Source organism: Odocoileus virginianus, chromosome 20, assembly GCF_023699985.2.
Source record: "Odocoileus virginianus isolate 20LAN1187 ecotype Illinois chromosome 20, Ovbor_1.2, whole genome shotgun sequence".
Classification (NCBI taxonomy): domain Eukaryota; kingdom Metazoa; phylum Chordata; class Mammalia; order Artiodactyla; family Cervidae; genus Odocoileus; species Odocoileus virginianus.
The window spans coordinates 10,550,445-10,566,562 of record NC_069693.1 but is presented as its reverse complement, the minus strand read 5'-3'; the positions used below and the strand labels follow the sequence as shown (position 1 = coordinate 10,566,562).

The 16,118-nt window shown below is 51.5% G+C and overlaps 1 protein-coding gene across 2 annotated transcripts in view; it reads left to right on the top strand.

Annotated features, from left to right (window-relative positions):
• The window catches only part of GRIK5 (glutamate ionotropic receptor kainate type subunit 5), a 62,388-nt gene that overhangs the window by 26,003 nt on the left and 20,267 nt on the right, over positions 1–16,118 (top strand). The window contains exons 12-13 of one of the 2 annotated variants that reach the window (XM_070450777.1): positions 427–630; positions 15,887–16,003. In XM_070450777.1, coding sequence (XP_070306878.1) covers positions 427–630; positions 15,887–16,003 — 321 coding nt within the window. The remainder of the gene's footprint in view (positions 1–426; positions 631–15,886; positions 16,004–16,118) is intronic. The other variant, XM_070450778.1, reaches the window with a different exon arrangement.

The window sequence follows — 16,118 nt, the reverse complement described above, 5'->3', positions numbered from 1 at the left end:
ACTCATTGGAAAAGACCCTGCCCTGATGCTGGGAAAGACTGAAGGCCAAAGGAGAAGGGGGCGATAAAGGCTGAGATGGTTGGATGGCATTACCGACTCAGTAACAGAATCTGAGCAAACTCTGGGAGACAGTGAAGGTCGCAGGAGCCTGGAGTACTGGTCCATGGGGTGGCAAAGAATTGGACACCACTTAGCGTCTAAACAACAACAATATGTTAATCCCAACCTCCTAATTTATCCCACCCCTCCCCAACCCTGCCCTGCCTGTGAGCGTTAGTAAACAGGGGATGTAGGTAGGCCAGGACTCTGTCATCCCTGCTCTGTGAGCAGGTTCTGGATCTAGCTGCCCAGCGTGGACTCTGGGACCCAGATGTCCCCTCGATGCCCAGTCTCTGACCCCGCCCCTCTTCTCTCCTGCTTCCCCAGGAAAACCCGTATGTCATGCGCCGGCCCAACTTCCAGGCTCTGTCCGGGAACGAGCGCTTCGAGGGCTTCTGCGTGGACATGCTGCGGGAGCTGGCCGAGCTGCTGCGCTTCCGGTACCGCCTGCGCTTGGTGGAGGACGGGCTGTACGGGGCGCCCGAACCCAACGGCTCCTGGACGGGCATGGTGGGCGAGCTCATCAACCGGGTACGGCGGGGCTGGGGCTGCGGAAGGGGCGTGGGCCGGGTGAGGAGGGAGGGCGGGCAGCCAGTGGGGCCTCAGGTCCAGCCTGGCATGTACACTAGGCACCAGCCCATGATGTGCTGTGCCCCTGTGGCTGGTGAGCACCACGGGGCTGGCACAGATGGCAAGGGGACTATGCATCACTTCCGGTGTCAAAGGCCGTCACGTCACTTCCTGTGTCTAGCCTCTGGATGCTTCCCTCATGCCGCCTCGGCTTTGTCTTTGCTCAAAGCTCAGACGGGAAAGAATCTACCCGCAATGTGGGAGATCCGGGTTCAATCCCTGGGGTGGGAAGATCCCCTGGAGAAGGGAATGGCTACCCACTCCAGTATTCTTGCCTGGAAAATCCCACGGACAGAGGCTACAGTCCATGGGGTTGCGAAGAGTCGGACATGATTGAGCGACTAACAAAGACTTGAGTGAATGATGGAGACGGTGGAGTGGGAACTGGAGGAACTGGACAACTGGGGGAGGTGGAGGAAGCTTCCTGTGGGAGGCGGAGCTAGGAGGGGCAGCCGGGGACTGCACCTCAGGTGCACTGCGCCCAGGCACCTGCCAGGAGCTGGACTTTGGGTTTGCCCATTGCTCTCGCAAGTCCACTCTTCCAGTAGATGTTTATTGAACATCTAGTGTGTGCCTTGCACCTTGCTAGGCATAGGGTATAGTGATGAGCCTAGAGGACCTGGACCCTGCTTCCAAGAGCTCAGGGCCCCATTGGGATGCAGAAAAACAAATGACCACAAGACAGAGGCTTCCGGGCTTCAAGAGGGAAAACTCAGAGGAGGGACCTACAGGATCCTGACCCAGCCGGGGATCCAGGGAGGGCTTTCTGGAAGAGGTGACATCCCAGCAGATTCCCAAAGAGTGTGAAATAGTCAGCTGGGTGAAGTGGGGTTTGGGAGGAGGAGAACTTACTGGGAGGAGAAGAAATGGCATTTACAAACAGCTGGGTGGGGTGTGTGTAAGAGAGAGAGGGATGTATCAGAAGAGCAGCTGGACCCTGAGTGTAGGCAGGATGTGAGGGCAGGTGGGAGGTGGTAGGCGAGGGTGCAGTGGAAAGACTATTTTGGAGTCAGGCCAACCCTGGTACGAGTGCTGTGGTGAGTCATTTCTCTCCTCTAAACCTCAGTTTCCCCTTCCTAGGGTGGGGGCTAATGATAGCTGACAGGTCTGTAATGAGGGTTACAGACACATCACACATGTTGCTGGTCATATGTAGTTCCTGAGTTCCTCTTTGTTTCTGGTTGCCCTGCGAGGCTTGAAAGATCTTGGTTCCTCAACCAGGGATTGGACGCAGGGCCCCAGCAGTGAAGGTGTGGAGTCCTAATCACTGGACCACCAGGGAAGTACTGGAACCACCCTGTAGTTCCTTTTCCTTCCAGGCACTAGAAGCGGCATGGGCAAATGCCCAGAAAAGACAAACAGGGCCCTGGCTTAGGGCACGCCCAGGGCAGGTGTGTGGAGCAGGGACCTGTGGCCGTAAACAGTCAGGGTGGCCTTGACATTGGACTTGGCGGAGGGCATTGGAGGCTCTCACTTTCCTGCCTCTCTCATCCAGAATTCACTGCATGTGAGCCCCTGACTGTCACCAGGGTAAACTCAAAAAGGCCACTTTGCTTGACAAGGACGTTGATCCCTTAGGGCGCTGATTTTCAAAAGTTGTTTTGACTGCAGAACCTTTTTTCCAATTGAAAGGGCCCTCAGAACCCTGGACAAAACAGCTGCTCTGGTGGAGAAGGAGGTGGGGGTGTCCCCTGGGGTCCTGATGACTCAGTCTCACCCCGACCCCGGCCAATTCCAACTGGCAGGCCCGAGGCACTGTTCTGCAGGCAGTCAGCCAGTTGAAAGCTTCAGCCCTGGGTGAGTTTAAGAGTCTGAAGCTAGGACCTGAGGAGCCCAGAGGCAGAAGCTGGTGCCTTAATGTCCACCTCACTGACAGCCTTACCTGTGACCTCATCGCCATAGCCGGTCCCCAGTCATGTAAGCTCAGAACTGTTTGTTCATCAGGGCCCCCAGAAATAAGATTCCAGGAGAGTAACAACCCCCGCCCCAAACAAAGTCACCGTCAACTGGACGCCTGTCCATTCATCAAGGAAGAAGTCTATTTATAACCGTATGACCTTGGGCAAGAGTTTAACTCCCTGTGCCTTAGGACTTGGTGTGAAGGTGCCTGAGGTGAGTGGAGCAGGACTGGGAGCTTTGCTGATTGGTGGCTGCTAATCAGAAAAGTTTATGCTCCTGGGTCCTGGGTCTTGTTTGAATCTCTGCGGAGCATTTGTTGTGTGACCTTGGGTGACTTATTTAACCTCTGTGTAAAACCGAAGAAATAACAGATGCTGGCACATAGGGTCGTTGTGAGTGTAAAATGAATTAATCCGTGTAGGGGCTTGGAACAGGGCCCCCCAAGCAGTGGGTGCTGTGTGCCTGAACTCTCTATCGTTGTTAGTGTTATTCCTGTCAGTACAGACATCCATTCATGCATTCATCTGCCCTCCAGCCAGCTAGCATTTATTGAGTGCCTGCTGTATACCAGTAGGAAAAATCCCCTGATGTTGGCAAAGACTGAAGGCAAAAGGAGAAGAAGGAGGCAGAGAATGAGATGGTTAGATAGCATCATTGTCTCTGTGGACGTGAACTTGAGTGGGAGATAGTGGGGGACAGGGAAGCCTGGTGGGCTGCAGTCCACGGGGTTGCAAAGAGTCAGACACGACTTAGCAACTGAACAACAACAGCAACTGGATACCAGGTGCTCTGGTACACCTTGGGGATTCAGTGGCCTGGCTTTGCTCTTAGGGTTCAAGACTTTGGTCCTCAGCTGGCGGCCCGTGGGATGCACCCCCTGCACACAAAGGGTTGAGCTGGCTCAAATGAGGAGACAGTCATGGGGTGGGGAGAGGCAGGGGCTGCCAGAGGGTCTGTGGGGAGGCTGGAGAGGGCCCAGACTTGGTGACTGCCTGGGATGAGGGACGGAGGAGAGAGGACGTGAGCGCTCCTCTTGTTTCTGATTTGGGCAACTGGGCACCCGCGGTGACATTTAGGGAAAGAACACTGGAGGAGGAGCAGGCTGACTGTGCAAAGGATGGGCAGGGTTTGGCCTCGCTGAGGCTCGTCTGCCTGCTGTGGAAGGCCAAGTACGCTGAGCCTCACACAGACACGCCCCACTGTCCTCCCGGCGGCAGCAGCTGACGTTAGTGAACCTCACACCATGTGCCCGGAACTTTGCAAGTGTCGCTTCTTCTAACAATCCTTTCTGGCCCAGACGATCACTTCCCTCCTGCCAATGTGAGATCAGGGGCTCAGCAGTGAAGGGACCGGCCCCCAACATGCAGATGGGTGTGTCTGACCTGAGGCCTGTGTCCTTTCCAGACACCCAGCGGGTCCTTAGGAAGCCTGGAGTGGCCAGGGTGATGCTCATGCTGTGCCAGGCCCTTGTCCGAACTTTATGAACTTAACACAACCCTTGACTCCTCACGGCCACCCCTTTGAGGAAGGCCTGGTGTTAGCTCAGATTTCTGTAATGAGCAGAGAGAGGCACTCAGATACCATGCCCAGGGCACATGGCTGGTGACAGGCAGAGCCAGGGCTGGCACTCCGGCAGGCCGGCCCAGAGCTGATGATTGACTTCCAGAGGGAAGACAGCCCGGGGCACCAGCAGCCCCCCAACCACCCCCGGGCCAGGTGCAGGGCTCAGACGCCAGGCTCCAATTATGGTCCATTTATCACGCTGCAAACTCAGCCCCGCCCCTCTCACCCACCTCCTCTGGGCTTCCCATCTCTCTCCATTCCAGTTTGTCCTCTAGTAGGATCTTTTTAGGGGCTTTCCTGGAGGCTCAAGTGGTAAAAAATCTGCCTGCAATGCAGGAGACATGGGTTTAATCCCTGGGTTGGGAAGATCCCCTGGAGGAGGAAATAGCAATCCACTCCAGTATTCTTGCCTGGAGAATCCCATGGACAGAGGAGCCTGGTGGGCTATAGTCCAGGAGGTGGCAAAGAGTCAGACACAACTGAGTGAATAACACACATTAGTTGTCACCTCCCCAGGCCTGCAGGCTAAACTCTGTGCACTTCGGTCTGGCGCTTAAGAGATCAGGAAGCGGATTTCCAGGTGGAAATTAGCAGGCAGGAGGTGTGTGGGGGCACCCTTAGAAACCTGCCTTGTAAGGTGGCGTGAGGGAAAGAATCCATCTGCCAGTGCAGGAGATGCAGGAGACCCAGGTTCCACCCTGGGTGGGGAAGATCCCTTGAAGGAAGGCATGGCAACCCACTCCAGTATTCATGCCTGGAGAATCGTATGGACAGAGCCTGGTGGGAATTTGGGTGCGTTTCTTTTGTTTGTTTTTCTTTTTGACCTCTCTACGTGGCTTGAGGATCCTAGTTCCCCCAACAGGGATGGAACCTGGGCCCCGTGAGTGAAAGCACTTCATTCCCAACCACTGGACACCAAGGAATTCCTTTATTTTTTTTTCTCTTTTGGATTTTGTTTTTATTGTGTTGTGGAGCCACTGGAAGGTTTTAAGCAGGGAAGATGCCATGATCTAATTTCTTTATTCTTTTTTTTATTGAGGTGAAGTTCATATAAAATTAACCATTTTAAAGTATACAGTTCAGTGGCATTTAGTATATTCACAATATTGTATAACATTTGCCTCTCTACTTTCAAGACATTTTCATGACCCCCAAAGAAAACCCAAACCCAATAGCAGTCACTGCCATTTCCCCCTTTCTTCAGCTCCTGGCAGTTACCACTCTGCTCTCTGTCTCCATGATTTACTTATTCTAGACAATTGGTGTAAATGGAACCAGCCAATACGTGGCCTTTTCAGTCTGGCTTCTTTCACACAGCACAGTGTGCTCGAGGGTCATCCACATTATAGCGTGATGAGTACTGTCTTCCTTTTTAAAAAAGTATTATTATTATTCTAGAGGAGGGCATGGCAACCCACTCCAGTATTCTTGCCTGGAAAATCCCATGGATGGAGGAGCCTAGCTGGCTACAGTCCATGGGGTCGCAAAGAGTCTGACACCGCTGAGCTACTGAGCACACACACCCACATGTTATTACTATTACACATTGTTATTATTATTAGGTTACCCCATGCAGCATGTGGGATCTTAGTTCCCTGACCAGGGATGGAACCTGCACCCCCTGCATTGCAAGTGTGGAGTCTTACCCGCTGTACCACCAGGAAAGTCCCCTGCCTTCCTTTTTGAGGCTGAATAATATTCCATTACATGGATATAGGGCCTTGACTTAATTTCAAAAGCATTTAAAAATGATTACTCTTGTCAGGACTTCCCAGGTGTTGTTAGTGGTAAAGAACCCGCCTGCCGATGCAGGAGACATAAAAGACGCAGGTTCGATCCCTGGGTCAGGAAGATCCCCTGGAGGAGGGCATGGCAACCCACTTCAATATTCCTGCCTGGAGAATCCCATGGACAGAGGAGCCTGGCGGGCTACAGTCTACAGGGTGGCAAAGAATTGGATGTGACTGAATGACTGAGCATGCATGCAGTGGTGGCTGAGAAATAACTGTAGTGGTCCAAGAGTAGAGACAGGATGGTCCATTTCAGAGGTCACTGGAAGGTGTGGAAGAGAAGATGCTGCCTTGTGCTGGAGTCAAGTGTACCGCCAGGTGTGTGCCAGGGGCCAAGAAGAGTCAAGTAACTGCAGGGTTTGGCTAAACAGCTGGGCAAAACTGGTAAAGCCAGTTTCCATGGTGGGGAGGATATAGGAGGGGCCGTCTCTGAGTGGGAAGGAAAAGAGTTATCTCAGGGTGTGGATCGTTGAAGAATACCTACTTGAAATTCAAGTGGAGACAAAAGGATTTCCTTGTGTGACTGAGCATGAATTATTTAACTTGTCCCCTACTGATGGATATTTGGATGGTTTCCAGTTTTTGCAGGCATGGACAATGCTACCATCAGCTGGGCCTGTGGATTGGTGGGGGTGTTCCTGAGGGATGAATTCCAAGCAGTGGGTCAAAGGGTATGAATATTTTTTAAGTGCATACTGCCAAATGGCCCTTCAAAAAGGTTCCACCAATTTATATTCCCACCCAAAGTGCATGAGAATGTCAAATTTCCCACACTCTTGCCAACAATGGGTATTATCAATCTTTTAAAAAAATCTTTGCCAACCCGAAAGGCTAAAAATAATCTTAGCGTTTTAACCTAAACACAATGTCACACGGCTGCACATTAACCCCCATGTGGATGTACTGTAATTTATTGAAGCGTTTTTTAGTTGTTTCCAACTAAAACTTAATTTATTGAAGTTGTTTTTTATCTGTTTGTGCTGTTATAAACAACTATAAGCAAACGTCTTCATGCACAAAAGCTTAGCTTGCATTGTAGCTGGTTAGAATTGACTCTCAATAGAATTACCAGGTGAAAGAGGAAAACCCTTTGTATGGCTTTTGTTATATACTGTGGAACTGCTTTCTGGAAAGACTGTACCAGGTTCTTTCTTTCCTTTTTTTGGCTGTGCCAAATGGCATAAAATATCTTAGTTCACTGTGTACACACGTGGTCAGTCATTAAATTGTGTCTGACTCTTTGTGACCCCATGGGCTGTAGCCCACCAGGCTCCTCTGTCCCTAGGATTTCCCTGGCAAGAATACTGGAGTGGGTTGCCATTTCCTGGACCACCAAGGAAATCCCTTCTTTTCTCTTTTTCTAAGCCCAGTTTCTATTAACACCAACTCTGTCTCAGCACTGAGGATTTGATGGGTTTTTAGATTTTCAGACAACCTCCAGTCATTTTCATAGATGGCAAGGCATTTTGAATTTTCCTGCTTTGACTGGTGTACCACCATAAGGGTTCTGTGGCCACGTGGTCGATGGAGTCTGAGCCCAAGTTCCACTCAGGAGGGGCCTGATGGGTCTGTGGACTCGCTCTGTGTTTCCCAGGTCTGGGTTGTATAATTGGAACAGATGTCTGTGGCAGCTGGCAGAATCCCACGCTGGTTTTCTGACCCGTGGAGTCAGGATCATTGTTATAGAAAGAGCCAGTGGAAGCCCCCAGAATGCCTCACGTTTCCCAGGATGGAAACCCAAAAGCAATTCTACCGCCTTTGGAGGAATTGCAGAGATTAGTGCCACCATTAATGGCTCAAAAGAAGCTGGGGTAGTGATCTCATCTTTGCTTAGCTGGCCTGTTTGGGAACTTCCCTAGCGGTCCAGTGGCTAAGACTGTGCTTCCAATGCTGGGGGCATGGGTTTGATCCCTGGTCAGGGAACTAAGATCCTGCATGCCACAAGGCACGGCCAAAAAGCAAATAGACAAGAAACAGCTGACCTGTTTGGCTTGTGTGGAAGGCAGATGGATCTCGGAGAATGACTGTGGATTACCGTAAATGCAGTCAGGTGGTGACTGCGATTGCAGTTGCTGGCCCAAATGAAGTGTCTTGACTGGAGCACGTCAGCACAGCCCTTGGCAGCTGTTGTGAGCTACTGACTGACCTGGCAAATGCTTTTGTCTCCATACCCCTTTCCAAGGACCACCAGAAGCCAGGAGTACAAACCTTCGGTCTTGCTGAAGGCTGACCTGAATTCTCTTGCTTTCTGCCATCATCTAGACCACTGAGAACCCGGTCCCTGGATACAGTGTTGCACTCGTCCATCCTGTTGGCAACATTCTGCTGATCCGATCTTAAGAGCAGGAACTAGCATTTAGTAAGGAAGTTGGCAGTAAACCCACTGCTGATATCAGTCAGTTATGGTCCAATCTGAAGACAAAACAGCACCAGTTACTTGAACAGAATCATGGTACTCAGTTGTGTCTGACTCTACAACCCTACGGACTGCAGCACGCCAGGCTCCCCTGTCCTCCACTATCTCCTGCAGTTTATTCAAACTCATGTCCATTGAGTCGGTGATGCTGTCTAACCATCTCATCCTCTCCCGCCCTCTTCTCCTTTTGCCTTCAGTCTTTCCCAGCATCAGAGTCTTCACTAATGAGTTGTCTCTTCGTGTCAGGTGGCCAAAGTATTGGCGCTTCAGCTTCAGCTTCAGTCCTTCCAGTGAATACTCAGGGTTGGTTTCCTTTAGGATTGACTGGTTTGATCTCCTTGCAGAATCATATCGGCTATTTTTTGTATTTTTTTTTTTTTTGGTCACAGTGTGCATGCAGGATCTTAGTTCCCTGACCAGGGTTGGACCTGTTCCTCCTGCAGTGGAGGCTCTGAGTGCCAAAACTGTGCACCTCTGATGAACCCATGTGCGAGGATACAAAGCCAACCAAAACTCAGACCGGGACTCGAACCTACGGTCCCTTTTTATTTTTTTAATATTTATTTATTTGGCTGTGTCGGGTCTTAGCTGTGGCTTGAAGCATCTTCACTGCCTCATACGGGATCTTTTGTTGCAGCATACGGACTCTCTAGTTGTGGTTCTCCGGCTCCAGAGCTCGCAGGCAGCCTCAGTAGTTGCGGTGCATGGGCATCGTCACTCTGCAGCTTGTAGGATCTCAGCTCCCCTGCCAAGGATTGAACCCGAGTTCTCTGCACTGCAACGTGGATCCTTAACCACTGGACCACCAGGAAAGTTCTCAATCCACTGTCTCTTAATTAGAATCACTCACCCGGTGTCTGAACTTGGGTTCTTTGAGTCTCAGCACAGAAGGAATTCAGGGAGAGGCAAAGTGATAGGCAGGAAGTAGAATTACTAATATTCTACTTGCTTGCGTGGGGTGCAAGTGGGCAGGTGAGAGGGCTGTGCCTCAAGGATCAAGTCGACTGCATTTTGGGCTTCCCTGGTGGCTCAGAAGGTAAAGAATCTGCCTGCAATGCAGGAGACCTAGGTTCGATCCCTGGGTTGGGAAGATTCCCTGGAAAAGGAAATGGCTACCCACTCCAGTATTTTTGGCTGGGAAATCCCATGGACAGAGGAGCCTGGTGGGCTACTGTCTGTGGGGTTACAAAGAGGACACAACTGAGTAATTTATACCCTTATAAGTTGACTGAACACTAACACTTATAATCAAAGGAAAGTGGAGGAGGGGGAAGGACCGACTTTTTCCTGTTTCTTCCAGTTGATGTCAGGCTTACATCACTAGTTTCTCTTTTCTTTTGGATAGGAGAGTGTTTGACCCTATGAGGTCAAACTAGGACTGTCACAGAGCTTATTGAAATCAACAGAAGGGCGGTAACATGTCCTAAAATATGTTGAGTCATCTCAGGTTCCATGTAATGACGGTCTCCTGCTTTGAAATGTCAACCATTCCCTTAAATCTCTGTCCTTAATCCTAAGGATCATTATTTTGCTGATCTTGACCAGCACAATGCAAGCTTCATTTTTTTTTTCTTTCACTTAATGACCTGGGACATATCTCATGCTTTTACTCATGACTTTGTAGTTAAGCAAACCTGCTTCATCCCAGGATGTTGTAATAGCTTTCTTGAGTGACCCTTACTTAGAGTAGGGCTTCCCCGGTGGCTCAGATGGTAAAGAGTCTGCCTGCAGTGCGGGAGACCTGGGTTTGATCCCTGGGTTGGGAAGATCCCCTGGAGAAGGAAATGGCAACCCACTCCAGTGTTCTGGCCTGGAAAATCCCATGGACAGAGGAGCCTTGTAGGCTACAGTCCATGGGATCACAAAGAGTTGGACATGACTAAGTGACTTCACTTTCACTTTACCTTAGGATGGTCTCTCTAAGTTCCTTAGGTTCTCCTCTCTACAATCCCCTACTGTGACTTCTACAGCCATCTGTGTTAACTATCTATTTTTATCCCTGTCAGTCTTTTTAATTTTATTTTTAAATATTTATTTATTTGGCCGCATCAGGTCTTAGTTAGAACATGTGATATCTTCATTGAATCTCATGGGATCTTTCCTTGTGATGCCTGGACTTTCTCGTTGTGAGGTGCGGGCTTAGTTGCCCCAGGGTATGTGGGGCATACCTCACAGGGATCGAACCCATGTCCCCTGCAATGCCTGGTAGATTCTTAACCCCTGGGGCCATCAGGGAAGTCCCATCCATATCAGTCTTAGCCATTGGACCACCAGCAATCTTTCCTCCTATCAGCTATTGGAACAGAGAGAATTTAATATAGCTCTTTGTTGGGCTTCCCTGGTGGTCCAGTGGTTAAGAATCTGCCTGCTAGTGCAGGGGACATGGATTCGATCCCTGTTCTGGGAAGATCCTATATGCTGCAAGGCAGCTGAGCCTGTGTGCCACAACTACAGAAAGTCCTTGTGCAGCAACAAAGACCCAGCATAGCCAAAAATAGACAAATCTTTTTTTTTTTTTTTTTTTTTTAGACAAATCTTTTTAAAAAAGAATTGTTAGCTTGGGAAAGCCCTGGCAGTCCAGCAGTTGAGACTCCATGCTTCCTCTGCTCAGCATCCGGGCAGATCCTGCAGGCTTCACAGTGCAGCCAAAAAAAACCCCACAAAGAACTGTTAGCTAGATGTAAAGTTGTTAGAGGGCTTCCCTGTTGTCTCAGTGGGAAAGAATCCTCCTGCCAATGCAAAGACAGGGGATTCTATCCCTGGGTTGGGAAGATCCCCTGGAGAAGGGAATGGCAACCCACTCCAGTGTTCCTGCCTGGAGAATCCCACGAACAGAGGAGCCTGGTGGGCTACAGTCCATGGGGCTGCAAAAGAGTTGGGACATGATTTAACAACTAAATAACAAAGTGAAAGTTGTGAACCTGCTCACCAAAAGAGTGAAAAAGGAAACTAAGTGATCCTGAAGGTAGCAGCTTCAGGAAGCACCCACCACCCTGAGGGCTAAGGGGAAAGGAGAAGTTGGAAAGACTGAAACTTAGAAACTCAAGAGGCCCAATAGAGCTGAGCCTCAGACCTTTGAGGTGGAGTTGCTGTTGGTCTGGTATTGTGGATGTTTGGTGGGATTTTTGGATTTGAGTGGCAACTCATCCCTGGGTTTCACTTGTGTGTGCTGCTTCAGTCCTTTTACCAAACAATTCATAAGACTTTCATTTTGAGGGAGGCCCAGAGTACAAAGACTCTGCAGCAGGTGCTGGCTTCATGCAATCTGACCTGACTGACACCCAGATCTGATGACCCGGCAGATCTAGGGATGTGCAGAGTGCTGGTGGCAAATAGGGATGCAGGCAGCAGGAGGGCACTCACTTCAGACCGCCGGGGTTTTGAAGCAAATCAGGCTCTTTCTGCAGATACTATTTTTTCAGTTTGAGAAACTGCTCATTACTGGGCTCCCATAGAGATTGAACACCTGCCCATGGATAGTGACCATGTGACCTGAGCACTCGTGTGATCTGAGTATTGTCGTTTTTGCCCAGTCAGGGTCCTACCAGGAAACAGGTCACTCCAGATATCTGAATGAAGAGAAGTGTTCACTAGGAATGAAGTTGCTAACTAGGTAACTGAGAGGGTAAAAGTTGAAGTCCGAGGCCAACTTTTTCTTTAAGGGGCCGGATGTAAATAGTCCCGCTTCCAGGTCATCCTGTCACTAGTCAACTCTTCTTTTGTCTGGAAAGCAATTGCCGATGATCCCTAAACGAGTGAGGCTGGCTGGGTTCCAATAAAACTTTATTCACAAAATTGGGCAGATGCACTAGACCTGGCTGTGGTTCACACACCCTTGCTCTCAGGCACAGAGGTAGCAAGTCAGGAAGCCACGCTGTCTCAAGTTCTGAAGGAACGGACAGGAGCTGACACTATTGGAAACTTTGAGGAAGGGCTCTGTGAGGCTTCTTCTGCGAGTGCTTGTGGTTGTTCTTAGTCGCTAAGTCATGTCACGCTAAGTCACGCTAAGACTTTTTTGTGACCCCATGGACTGTAGCTCACCAGGCTCCTCTGTCCATGGGATTCTCCGGGCAAGAATGCTGGAGTGGGTTGCCATTGCCTTACCCAGGGGATCTTCCCGACCCAGGGATCAAATCCCTGTCTCCTGCATTGGCAGGCGGATTCTTTAGCACTGAGCCATCGGGGAAGTCCACTGCGAGTGCTAGGAAGCTGCAGACTGGATTTGTCTGCTGTCCTGGGAAGAACTGAGGCTGCCTTTGGTGCAGAAAGAAGGCCGGAAAGCAGAGAGCCCCCTGGAAAGTGCGTGTTACCCTCCTTCCTCCAGCCCTGCAGCCTTCCTCTGGCGCCCCCTCCTGGCAGAGCCTGACAGGGAGCCGACGGCACAGCACAGGTGGTTTGCAGCTGGAGCACAAGGCTGGTTGGGGGCAGCCCGACAGTCACAAGTGGTTGGTTTTTAGGCATTTAGACAACCCCCGACCGTCATTTCTACAGGTAGCTTATCATTCGGCTTCTTCCTGACTTCATCCCAGAGGTGAAACTGTCAGGATCCCCTTGGGGAGGGAAGTCTTCTCGAAGAAATGGGTGTCTCTTTTGGGAAATGAAGAGGCGGGGAGGAGGAGGTGGAAAGGGAGGGGGAGTTTTAAGACTCTGAGAGGAATCTAGAAGGAACTTTCAGCCTTTAAGGATCTGTCTGTCCTCTGTTCAGAATGAAACCTGAATCTGACCACCACCACTTTGCCCTCCCCCAGCATCTCCGTGGACACCTTTAGTCAGCTTTCTCCCTGCCCATCTCACCCCTATGCCCGCTTCCACTCTTGCCCCTGTAGTCTGTTCTCAAGGCAAGCAGATCAGTCACCTCCTGCTCATACCCTCTGATGTGATGTCCTTCACTGTCCTTGGAGCAGAATTGGCTGCCTTACCCTGGCCTGCAAGTCCCTGCTGGGCTTTGGTCCCCACTCCACTGAATTTCCTACCCCTTGCTTTCTTTTTCTTTTTTTTAATATTTAATTATTTGGCTGCACCAGCTCTTAGTTGCGACACACAGGATCTTCAGTCTCAGTTGTGACAAGACCAGGGGTCGATCCCAGGTCCCTGCTTTGGGAGCACAGAGTCTTAGCCACTGGACCACCAGGGAAGTCCCCTACCCCTCCCCTTCTGCTCCAGCCACCCTGGACACTGTCTTGGGTGCAGTGGGGAAGCCACCCCTAGGTTTTAAACAGGTGATTCTCACTTTGGATTGGGGGTGTTGTTAGCAGAGGTGAGGGTGTGTGGCAGTGAGGAGGCTAATGGACTATCATGGAGGACTTTTGCCAAGACAGACCTTCTGGGGTGTGTAAAATATAATAAAGATTCCTATATTTGTTGGCATTGTTCCTGACAATTCACATATTAGTCATAAGAGGGGCAAATGCATGAGAAAGGAGAAAATTGGAATTCCCTGGTGGTCCAGTGGTAAGGACTCGGTGCTTTTACTGCTGGGGGCACAGGTTCAATCCCTGGTCACAGAACTGAGAATCTGCAAGTTGTGGGCCAAAAAAAACCAAAAAAACCCAGACGGAACCACTCCTTACTCTCAACATCCAGAAATTCCCGAGGGTGGGCTGTGAATCCCATGTGTTCTGGGCCCTTGCCACACGTCGAAGCCTCTGGCTTCACCATCTCTGCTCCCAAGTCTTGCTGGGGCCGTGTCGTCTGTCCTCCACCTTACGGGAATCGTGTCACCTGCGTCATCTCCCCCTACTCTTGGCTTGTCTTTCGGGTCTGTCCTCTTTCCCTGACGTTGAGCTAGCTTTCAGATTGGTCTTTTCTCCCCTGATCGTGGATTTCATGTGGGCCCCACGTGATTGCCCTGTGACCCTGGTTCTGTTTTCAGCCTGTGCCACCTCTCTCCTTCGAGGCCTGAGCCCTCTCTCCTTACCCCAGTTCTGTCCCAGCCTCTCTTCCCTCCTGTGCTCTCAAACTCAGCCCCTCGGAGGTGGTGAGTTTGTCCCTCTTCCCAGGCCAGTGATCTAGGACCTTGACTCTTCTGTTTCAGCCCCAGGGTCGAAGGTCTGTGCTTGAATTGGGAGTCAGTGCTGGCCCCAGTTGAGGCCGTGGGGACGGAGCCGGTATTCCTGGAAGAGGCATCCTGGGAGCCCGGTCCCAACCCAGGAGACGTCTCGCCCACACTTACTGCCCCTATTTTACAGAGAAGCAAACTGAGGCTCTGACACATGGAAGCCCCTGTCCCCGGTCACCTGGGTCAGAGCCGGGCTCCCCCCTCCCGCACCCGGCCTGTCCCGGCTCCCTGCCTTCTCTGTCGTGTGTGTGTGCACGTGAGGCCACATGTTCAGGTGTGTGCGCTGTGCCTCTAGGGGATGCCCCCCACATCACCGCTTCACCCTGCACTCGTGTGCTGCGCATGTGTCTGCCTGCCTGAGTCCACCACGCGTGGATTTGGCTTGGTGCGCACGTGTTGCTGCTGGTGTAGACTTGACCGCGTACAGTGCTCACATGTGCAGTGTGTGTGTGTGTGTGTCTGGGGTGTGTATATGTGTGTGTGAAGTGCCAGGTTTTTTCCCAGCCTGGGTCCTGCCCACAGCTAATGACTGGCTGATGTCCACCTGGGCAAGAGCAAGATGGTCTCTTTGGATCAGGCATCCCAGTGTGCCAGCCAGACCTCCCAACACACCCTTTTCTCCACCCCCTACCCTTCACCACGTCAGACCTGGACTCCAGCTACCCACTGCTCCCTGACTCAAGACCACATACAGATCCTCTCGAGGTCATTCTCTCTACGGAGCTGGGCATCATCCTGTGTCTCAGGATGCCTGCGTCCACACACCTGGGTCCCTAGCACCTGCTGGGGGCAAGAGAGTGGAGGTCACGCCTCTGTGTTATGGTCCGCAGCTGCTGTGCCTTTATTCCCTAGTGCCTTGGCCTCTCTGAGACTCAGTCTCCCCAGCTGTAAAATGGGGCTAGTAGTGGCCCCCAGCGAGATGTTGAGAAGATCATACAAGAAAAACCCTATAAAGTGGCATCTAGCTTGGAGCCTGGCATGTAGTAAGCTTGATAAATCTTACTTGTTGTTAATTGTTCATACTGAAGAGAAACCAAGACTCCTGGAGGGTCCTGAGTGGGTCAGTGTCCAGGTATCTTGACTCCAATCTCAGGACCCTGGTGTGGTGGGAGTGGTGGGGGGGGTCAGTGGTAGGTTTTATAAAGCAGGGTCTTAAATGATGAGCTTGACGTGGGGGAGGGGAGCGGGAGAGATTGGATGAGGCAGGGCAGCTGGGAGGAAGGAGGACATGAGATGACAGAGGTCCAGTAGGGGCCCAGGGTGCACTCCCGGAGCCGGTCTGGTCCCCTGGCTCCTCCTGCCGTCCTCCTCTCTCTGTCTCTGTCTCTCGGCTTCTGACACTACAAATCGCTCCCTGGATACAGTTCTCTCTGATTGCCCATCTGTCTCCCCGGCCCACCCCTCCGCCCCCGCGCCCCGCCTCCCCTCCAGCAGAAGGCAGACCTGGCTGTGGCCGCGTTCACCATCACAGCCGAGCGGGAGAAGGTCATCGACTTCTCCAAACCCTTCATGACCCTGGGGATCAGCATCCTCTACCGGGTGCATATGGTACGGTTGCCCTGGAGACGCGGCTGGGGGTGGCGGGGTGGCATTGAGGCCCAAGGGAGGCAGGGGCTGTGGGCTGGACCTTCCTGCCCTGGTGGGGCCTGTGGGCCCCGGGGCT